This window comes from Podarcis liolepis (genome assembly GCF_965112155.1).
Source record: "Podarcis liolepis genome assembly, chromosome: 15".
Classification (NCBI taxonomy): Eukaryota; Metazoa; Chordata; class Lepidosauria; order Squamata; family Lacertidae; genus Podarcis; species Podarcis liolepis.
Window position 1 is genome coordinate 1,364,838 of NC_139566.1, and position 10,719 is coordinate 1,375,556.

The 10,719-nt window shown below is 42.1% G+C and overlaps 1 protein-coding gene across 1 annotated transcript; it reads right to left on the reverse strand.

Moving 5' to 3' along the window:
- Positions 1 to 714: 714 nt before the first annotated feature.
- Positions 715 to 3,829, reverse strand: LOC310693874 (vomeronasal type-2 receptor 26-like; the record flags this gene model as incomplete). The annotated part of the gene is made up of 3 exons (XM_083476256.1): positions 715 to 1,616; positions 1,757 to 1,883; positions 3,752 to 3,829. The coding sequence occupies 3 exons, from the start codon at positions 3,827 to 3,829 to the stop codon at positions 715 to 717; spliced, it is 1,107 nt and encodes a 368-aa protein (XP_083332382.1).
- Positions 3,830 to 10,719: the final 6,890 nt, after the last annotated feature.

Below are 10,719 nucleotides of genomic sequence, written 5' to 3' on the forward strand. Positions count from 1 at the left end.
TTATTGAGTAGTTCTCTTGCAATTGCGAGTGCCACAGGCAAGCAAGCAGTCCAGCTGCAAACTGTTGATCTGAAGGGAACTTCCTATTTTCCCCAACACTCTTCCTCAATCACACCTGCACCATTTCCCCCAAGTGTAGATGTGTCACCAATGAAGACATGATTTTCAGGATTTTGTACCACAAGGGTGTTTCCCGTTAAGGGGAGAGAGGAAATACACTTAAAATAATGCAGGATCCAGTTGCAGGTGCAATAAAGAGTGTTACATTTCCTTACGGAAAAGGTTAGTGTAGTGCTGTGTATTGTATCTTGATTTTAGTAAGGCTTTGGACAAAGTCTCTCCCCTCCCCCCCCATCTTCTGAGTGGAATGAGGGCACTGTTAGGTGGATTTGTAGATGGTTGACGGATTCATCCCATTTTTTGTTGCAATCAAGGTAATGTGCCAAACCAGTTGTGCTCAAAGGCATTGCCACAGAATCAGTAAAGATCCACATCAGTGGCAGTAATGGAAATAATCAAGCAATTCACTACTGCCCTGATTGTGTCCTCATAATTTCTCCTAAAGGAGCTCTTTGGGGTTTCTCCAGATCTTTTTATTGTTTACTTGTTAATTCTTTAATTATTTGTTTACTTGTTGATTCCTTAATTTCTAGGGACATGAGTATCCCAGATTTCTAATTACATACACGTAATTAAAATAGCAATAGCAATTATTTAAAACTGTCTTCTTATTAGCTGCTCCCTGCTGTTCAGCTCAGGCCTCAGTAAAATAACATAGCATTTGGGCGTAAAGATGCAGCCCAGTAACCCAAAACTGGAGGTCAAGATGGAGAAGATCTCCACAGCCACCATGTATTTGCCCTTGGTGCTCAAGTAGGTTGGAACAAAGGACAACCACACACTGCAAAAGACCAACATGCTGAAGGTGATGAATTTGGCTTCATTGAAACTGTCAGGCAGCTTTCTAGCTAGGAAAGCCACTGTGAAGCTCACCATGGCCAGCCAACCCATGAATCCCAGGACACAATAAAACATGATAGTGGAGCCTTCATTACATTCTAGTATTATTTCTTCAGTCATTGAGTGCATGTCAACGTCTGGGAAAGGAGGAGAAGTGGCCAGCCATATGCTACAGATTGTGGCTTGAATAAGGGAGCAGGAAAGAACAATGGAGCTGGCCAGTTGTTTCCCCAGCCACTTCCTCATGCTGGACCCTGGCTTGGTGGCCATGAAAGCCAGAACCACAATGGCGGTTTTGGACAATATGCACGAAATGGCAACTGAGAAGATCATGCCAAAAGCAGTTTGTCGAAGGAGGCAGGTGACTTCCTCAGGCTGGCCAATGAAGAGCAGAGCACAAAGGAAGGAGAGCAGGAGGAAAAGGAGGAGAATATAAGTGAGGTTGCGGTTGTTGGCTTTAACTATGGGAGTATCGCTGTGCTTTGTGAATATTTGAAGCACCAAAGCTGTGATGAAGGAAAAGAAGAGGGCCAACGTGGCCAAACTGATCCCCAACGGTTCTCCATAAGACAAGAATGTTTTGTCTTTCGGGAGGCAGCCATCCTGTCCATTGTTTGCATATTGATCTCCAGGGCATTCGACACAGTCGTCCATGTCTAAAAAAGAAAATGGAAAAAACAAAACTTATTAAAACAAAAAAGAGATACCAAAATGTATATTTGCTACTTCTATACTGATTTCCCACTAAAGAAAGGAGCTTCACTGGGAAAATTAAAGCGTGTGATGCATTCCTTACCCTCCTTGTTTGAGATCTTCCCTTCTGGACACGGAAGGCAATCATAGCAGCAGAATGGCTTTCCTTCCTTCTTGTTCTTTCTATAACCTACATGACAATTCTCATTACACAGAGAAGTGGGTTGTGCCTGTTCATAAAAGAAAGAAGGAAATCTTTTGGGACTTATCGTCAAATAGTAAAAATGACTGTTAAGCAATAGCTTCCTATAGGTTTTTTGTTTTATCTGAAGATGATCTTAAATCTTGCTCTAATTGTAGCATTGGAACTTCTATCATTACTCCAGTACCTTTGCCTTTATGAAAACCATATTTGTAAGTATTTGAACTTCTTCAGAGATTAGCATGGCAATATCTTATCAAATTAGAAAATGTTCAGGTGAAAGATTATTGGGTCACTATCTCATATAGAAATTGCTGAATTATTTTTGACATACTTGCAATAGAAATTATTGAAATTCTGTCCCATCCTGGTAGTCTAACCACTGCTCCTTTAGCTTGGAACTTGCGAACTATGCTTCCAATGGTTTCTCTGGAAACATTCAGTGCTTTGCTTTCTTTTTGTATACTTGTATCTTTTTTGTGAAGGGTGATGATCTCTTCTCTTATCTTCTTGGACCATTCTCCTGTCTTAGAAATATGGCTAACATACAGCAACATTTGACACTAAACAAACCCTTTTGCCAGTTCAGGTATTTCATATATTACAGCTCAAGCACAGCTGAAGCCCTTGATTAGTTGCATCAGGTGTGCTTGAGACTACACCTGTTGTATTTGTGCTGTTGTGATGGATTCTATTCTGGGGGTGGATAACAGTGAGACTGGAGAAGCCAGTATGAGTTGCATTTTCAGCTGAATTTGGGGAAACCACTTGAAGCATCCATTGAGTTGAGCAACTTTTGCAAACAGCTGAAATTCTGTAACCTAACCCTAACCCTAACCCTAACCCTAAATTTCTGTAAATTTTGATAATAATCCTGATTTGCAATGGGGGTTGAATAACTTTGATTGCAGCTGTAATTGTTTGTTTTTTATGGATTCTTGCAGTTCTCTTTGCTTGCAGAGTTACCGTATATTTTGCTCTATAAGACTCACTTTTGCCCTCCTAAAAAGTAAGGGGAAATGTGTGCGCGTTCATCACCTGCATGTGTGTTAAAATTTACTTTTGCAGAGCCAGGTGCTAAAAATAATAGTTTGTACCTGAGGTTTCTGTGAACATTCACTGTTAATCATTTAGCTCAGCAGCCAATGTAAGGGATTGTGTTTTGTATGTTTACCATAATGCTGCAAACCAATGAGAAGGTTAAAATAATGAATTGACTGTGCCTGGAGTAGTTGTGGGGTACAAATTAGGGCTGTGGAACAGATTTGGCCAAATCCCAAGTGGAATTGGGCTGATCCGAAACTGAATCTGGTTTGATTCTGAAGGAAAGGCAGGCAGCATCTGCAAAGAGCAGCACAGAGCTCTTTGCAACAGAGCTTTCTAATAGCCCCACACTGCACTTTGGCTATGTGTGCCTGTTCCAAGCAGAGGAACACATGAGTGCAGTCAAATTGAGCAGGATTGAGCCTGCTAATGAGTAGAGGGTCCAATCCTGCTGTCTTCTTCACCAGGGGGTACCTAGAAAGATTAAATCTTTCTGCTTTTGACCATATTGTCTGAAAGAGGTTGATTTTGCCCCAGGTATTCCCTGGCCCAGCCCCAGAATGGTTTGGGGGCCTGAGAATGAAGGAAGGAACAATAACAATATGTATATACTAATTAAAAGACATACTGGGCTTCCTCAAATTACATTGACTAGTGACACTTTCTTTATAGTTGAGAAACTTCTGCAAATAGACATAGAAACAAGATAGCTTTCCTTTTATCAGTGCTGCAGCCTGATATTTCCTTCACAGATTAAGTCTGATTCTGATAATTGATGATTCAATGTGTTGAAATGAGGCAGTTTTGGGACACTGAGCAAAAAACTAGAGAAAATCCTGAATAAATTCTTACCTGGTTGAACCAGTTGGGCCACATGATACCATCATCATGAATGGTTAACCTCTTTTCTGGGGGAGCTTGTGGGTCCATTGTTCCAACTTTGACTCTCAGAAATGACTGATTTGGGAACGTGACCCAATTTATTACATCCAATCCAGCTACTAATTTCCCATTTTGGTCAAAGGAAACTTCTTCCCCAACACTATTATTAAATGAAACACTTCCCAGAAAGTGGTGAAGCTAAGTTTGAAGAGGAAAAAAGCAAATGATGAAGATGCCAAATCTAATTAAATATTAGAAATATTTGTACAAATAGAGTGCTTATCTTTAACATTTAAGACCTATAGTTTGTGGTCCGTTTAAAAGTTGTATCTTAGTGTCTTTATTTCTCTGTTTTTAATGAGGTTCTTCTTCAAAAATGGATGGAGCTAAAAAGGAAAAAGGAATTAATGAGCAGTGCTGCTTTCTAGAAAAAGAGGTGCTGGAACTCACCACAAAGACCTCCCTCGTTCCCTTGGAATGGCAATGGCGCCCCCCTGAGAGGGGAGAGAACTGAGTTCCAGCGAGTTCTGGCTGAAAAAAGTCCTGCTCATGAGCAGATACAAAAGAGCAACATTGTGGAACACAATATTCATTTAAATGTTTGGGAAGGATAATTTCAATTGCAGTAATGTTTATTGTGGAGGTAAGATGTGGTTCTTTTAAGAATTACAGTAAGTCTTGACCTAAATTTAAGGCCAAGACTTACTGTAGTGACCGAAAACCCAAAAGAGAGTTTATCAAGGACATTAGAAATAATCCAAGACTTTGAAAAGGGAGTGGGATTTAAACTTAATAGCTCGAAAACAAAACTCCTGGTTAAAAACTTAACAATACAACAAAGAGAAAATTTGGAAAAAATCTTGAATCTAAAGATCTGTCAAAAAGTAAAGTTCTTGGAAATATGGATAACCTCAAAAATTATCTATATATTTCAAGAGATTTATATAAAATCATGGACTGAAATCAAGAGAAACCTAGATATATGTAGTAGAGTGAAAATGTGTTTTGGGGGAATGATATCCACCATGAAAATGAATGTGCTACCAACAATACTCCTTTTGTTTCAAACAATTCCTGAAATGGCTGCCTTCAAAAATGGCAGAGACATTTCAAAATACACCTTGCAGGGAAAGAGACCAAGGATCATTCATAAACTCCTAATTGCTATCAAGGAAAGGGGGGCTTCTCTCTGCTGGATCTTAAATTATACTACGAGGCAGCCTGCCTAACTTGGATTAGAGAGCAGTATACATTAGAAGATTCTGACCTATTAGATTTGAAGGGCTAAGGCAATCGGTATGGTTGGCACGCTTATTTAGCATAGGATAAAGTAAAGATTCACAAGAACTTACTAAACCATATCATAAGAAAATCTCTGTATTCAGTTTGGACAAGATACAGAGATCTCTTGGAACCTAAAACACCTGGTGGATATCCCCCCTAGAGGCAAATACTGTGAAAAAGAAAAATATGAAAGAGATTTGGCCCACATATAAGGTACTATTTTAAAAAGCCATTTCCCTTTCCTGGGGAGATGACGTTGTGGGCTGGGAGCCAGTCCTTCCCACGTGCACAGGGTGAGATAGCCCTTGCGCCATTGGATGGTCCTCGTCCACGTCATCCTTAGGTCATCCAATCCCGATGGTCTGGGGGTGTGGCGCGGGCTATTTAAACTGCTTGTGGCCGGGGACTCATCCTGTTTTCTCCCTGCCTCCCTCCCTTACCTTAGGCTCTTTATTTCTTGACCTTACTGTGGATCTCGGTTGATCGCCTTGGTTGTCCAAAGGGCCTGGTCGGAATTTCCCCCCACTTGACAAATTGGCACTGGCCATTTGGTTTTTTGCTTACCTCGTAGCAAATTGTCACAACTTTGTAAGGTTTGGCACTTAAGCATTGGAGTACTGTATTAGGTTGAAGGTGAGGGGAAGTAGTAGCCATCACCTACCCCTCCTAATTCAAGGGTATTCCTTTAAAGGAATCTGGGGGCATGGCACGACGGCATGGCGTGGTCTCTGTCCAAAGCCCCGGACAGGGGGCTAGGGCCATGGCATGAACCCTAGCGATGACCCTGGGAGAGTTCCTCGTTGATGTGCATCAGCAGGGCTCCCCTTACTGGTGGTTATCCCTTCCAAGACTCCTGCAGATGTGCAGGAGTTAGATATAGTTGTGTGGTTTCCCATGCCTAAGCCAATGCCACTCACATTCCGTAACCAATAAAGTTGTGGCCTTTTTCACCCATTAACCTAAAATACTGTTTCATGTGTCTTTATTCCACTTCCCCGGTGGGTCTGGGACCTTGCCACGGAAAGAAGAGAACCAACTAAAACTCAAAAAAAATGAAGAAATAAGAGACCACTTGACAGACTTGTTCCAATACCATCAATTATTTGAAACATTTTAAGCCGATAAAAGAAAGGGATTTGCGACAGAACCATCTAGATTAAAGGAAGACCTGATTAATTCAAATGGGAAAACTTTGTCTAAAATGTACGTGGGAAGTCAAGGAGGTTAAATCCATGATGATAAAATGGCCCAGGTCTTTGGGTACAACATCTTAATGAAGGACTGGAAAAATTAACATGAAATTCACTGCTTGCTACATACTGAGAGAAAACTTTTTGAAATGCAGTATCGTTGTTACATGACTCCATTAAAACTATCAAAAATGTACAAAAACATATCAAATCAATGTTGGAGGTGTGGAGAAGCAGTGGGTTTGATGTTGCACATGTGCTGGACATGTTAAAAAAAAATTAGAGTGTTTTGAGATGAGATCTATATGGAACTTAAGAAAATGTTCAGGGTTTCATTCAAGAGAGCCAGTGTGGTGTAGTGGTTAAGAGCGGTAGTCTCGTAATCTGGGGAACCGGGTTCGCGTCTCCGCTCCTCCACCTGCAGCTGCTGGGTGACCTTGGGCCAGTCACACTTCTTTGAAGTCTCTCAGCCCCACTCACCTCACAGAGTGTTTGTTGTGGGGGAGGAAGGGAAAGGAGGGAAAGGAGATTGTTAGCCGCTTTGAGACTCCTGAAGGGGAGTGAGAAAGTGGGATGTCAAATCCAAACAACAACTCTTCTTCTTCTTCTTCTTCTTCTTCTTCTTCTTCTTCTTCTTCTTCTTCATTTATAAAATAAAACCGGAGGCTTTCCTCCTTGGAATAGTAGGTCCTGATATACCAAGACCATAAGGGAATTATTTTTATAGGCAACTGTGGCCACAAGAATCCTTATAGCTTCAAATTGGAAAGGCAAAAACATACTGTCAGGGGTTCAGAGACAGAGGCACAGGTGAGGGGGGAGACGGAGAGCGATGAGGAAGAATCCCAGGACAGTGAGGAAGAGGATGACAATGACTTGAGGTCTTCCATGAGTCTCTCAAGTGAATCGGAGGATTCCCAGGAGGGGGCGCCCCTAGTCAGGACAAGGGGGGTCACAGGGGGGACCTGCCAGGAGCAGGGAAGCAGCAGGGAAACCCCGAGTGGGAGTGGGAGATCGGGGCCGGCTTCCCAGCAGGAACGAAGTGAAGAGAGGGGAGTTCCCAGTGTGACACACGGAGCGGAGCAGGAAAGAGACAGGGGAAGGAGATCGGGGCAGGACGTCCTGCCGGAAGAGGCGGAGAGTAGTACAGGGAGTAGTGTAAGTGTCAAGAGGAAGGTCAGGGGTAGCGAGAGCGCGCCAAGTTCAAATGTGGAGGCGCGCGGAAATGGAGAAAGCCCGGAGGAGGAGCCTAGCCCCAAAGCACGAAGGAGGGGGGAACAGGCATCTGAGGAATCCGCTTCAGGAGAGAGCAGGAGGGAAGGAACCCAGGGGGGCAGAAAGACCCTGCGGAAAAGGAAAGACAGGAAGAGGTGGTCTAGCACAAGCCTCTTAAGCTGGTGTAGAGGCGGGAGCGAGTCAGAGGGGACTTCAAATGTCTAAGGTTAAGAGACGCGGGGCTGCACGCCTCGGTTGTGGAACCGTTAATGAACTGCAATAAACATCCTTGTATATAAGAAGAGCTTGGCGTTGGTCTTTTGTGAGCTGAGACCTGAGGCAGCCTCTGACACATACCATTAAAATTGGAGTGGCAACAAAAGCTAGTGGAATATGCAGAGCTGACTAAGCTAACAGAAAAAATAAGAGACAACACAGACCTACTATTTATAAACAAATGGCGTTTATTTAAAAGATATATTAAAGACTGCTGTAACAATACAATGTCTGTGGCAGCCCTCGACAAACTTCTGTACTGAAATGATTTAGCGTAAAGAAGTATAATATCAATGCCAAGCTAATATCGAAAACTGAGATAGCTAGTGCACTAAGTAAATGAAGAAATAAAGGCATTTGGAGTAGATGGGAAGTCGATCAGTCTGGTGGAAGATTTTGAAGACTATGTTATCATAACAAGTATTAAAACTTTCTTGTTGTGGTTCATATATGGTGAATTTCGATTTGGTGTTGCGTTTTACTAAGTTGAATAAAGCGAAGAAGAAGAAGAAGAAGAAGAAGAAGAAGAAGAAGAAGAAGAAGAAGAAGAAGAAGAAGAAGAGGCCTACATTTCATAGAACTTATACCACAAATATTAGACAGGATTCAGTTACAGATAGGTAGCCGTGTTGGTCTGCCATAGTCAAAATAAAAAAATTCCTTCCAGTAGCACCTTAAAGACCAACTAAGTTAGTTCTTGGTATGAGCTTTCGTGTGCATGCACACTTCTTCAGATACACACAGGTGCTACTGGAAGGAATTTTTTTATTAGACAGGATGTTACTTTAGATAGGTGGAGAAGCTATGTAGATAAGCTGCTCATCACTTTCCAGACATGATATCTTGTATCTAGCAATCTATAGCCATATTTTGCTATTCAAAGGACAAGTGAACCCACTTTAAAGTGATGGCAGCATTTCATCCACTATGTTTTCCTAACCATTAGTGGATAGTTACTTCCTCCCAGAGAGAAAAGTGGAATGGGTTTCCCCTACTGACAGAGGTATTCAGGAGAAGTCCCCATTTTAGCTCAGCTCCGGAGTTGATTACAGACATCTGTATTAACTGGAAGACATTACCTGCCACGGCTGAAGATCTGTAAGTTTCCATCTTGCTCCACCTGCCATTGCTCTACAATTTAATTTGGTGGACTGCATGGTCTGCAAAGCATGTGCCAAAATATAGATTGCATTGTAGATGCTGTAGCTGTGGGCTGTCATGCTCATTTCAAAAACAGACCCAGGAAGGCTCCCAATATTCTCCTCCCCAGTGCAGAGTTTGTCATCTTTCTTCTCTGAAGCAGGATCGGGAAAACCACAATTAAACGCTTCTTCCCAGAAAACCCTGAGAAAGCCATCTTCTTTTTCCAAGGTCGGCTTTCTCATCTGAATAAATTTCTGGAATCCTGGAAGATCCTTAGAGTGAACTGCAAAGGATAGAGCCCCATGGAGGAATGTGATGTCCCAACCTCTTTGAAAGGGAAATGAGGTGAAGTCCATCTGGGCTGTCATAATCCAGACTTTTGTATTTCCTTGTATTGGCACATCATTCGTTTCTGCAAGTCTGGGCATCGTTCTCATTATCATAATTGTTTGAATTTCACCATGCACAACTACAACATTGGCAGTGCTTCCCACAAAAATGTTCATTGTTTTTGAACCTTCTTCCACCATTTCATCAAACTCACCAGAAGAGGTAGCCATAGGGAACCTTTCTATATAATCAAAGCAGATACCGTTCTGGGCAAACATAGGGAGAACATTTTGTACAAATCTCTCTCCAGGGTCATCTTGGACAAAAACCACACCGATCCACACCCAACGGAAATGCAGCAGTAACTGGAGGATTCCCTCGTATTGCTGAGACCCATCTGGGAATATCCAGTGGGTGAAAGGGGCTTGCATGTCATCATTCGTCACAGGAGAAGAGCCATAGATGAGCTGAAGAGGGTCATTGTTAAAATCAAGGGAGGAAAGGTGATAACAAATGGTTATATCAAAACACCAGTTAGACTCAAAAGCAAATTTCAACATATTAATTTAGCTTTTTGTTTATTTCTGATACTTTAGAATCTACTGTTTGGGGAACAGAAATGTCTTTCCATCAAATAGAACAATTTTGCAGTTATGTTTATGGCAGAATTTGCTGTATTTAAAAGAGGATACAGGAAAGAACAGGTAAATAAATGCTTGTTCACAGAAAACCCTGATAAAGCTTTCTCATCGGAAAAAATTCCTAATAATGATTCCTTGAGTTAACTGCAAAGGATAGAGAACCACGGAGGAAAGCTATTTCCCACCACCTTTGCATAGGTTATGATATGAAATCCACCTGGACTGTTCTATTCCAAACTTTGGCCTTGGTTTGTATTGGTGCATCATCTGTTTCTGCAATATTGGGCATCCTTCTCATTATCATAATGTTGTGATTTCCAACATTCACACCACTCCTAGGGGCTGAGGCAGTTTCATCCCCACCAATGTACTTTTTGGGGGGCTGAGCCCCCTCAATATTCAAGGGGCATCCAGATCCTCATGGCATCACACGCATGACGTCAGGATGTTGTGTGACATCATGTGCATTAAGTCATGACGTCATGCCGCATTGCACATGGGCCCCCTCATTCCTCTTAAGAAGATGGCAGCTCTGCAGGATCCCGTCTGCTTGGGTCTCCTTCCAGTCAGGAGGGGAGAGATCTCCTAGAAAGAGAAGACACCCAAACCCTTAAGAGGGCTGGGTGATCCCCTGAGGCTGTTGTGCTATTTGGAGAAGCTCAGGAGTGGGACTGATAGAAGGTGGGGAAACGGACAGAAATACTACCTTGTATAAGAACTGAAACTGAAACTGTACCACCTATGCAATGAGGTTTAAGAAACTGAAGTAATGAAAAATGGAAATGAGCTGATTGTTTACCAATTGTAACATCAAGCTGAAAATAAGCAAACACCATTTTAAATAAGCCTAAGTTCACTA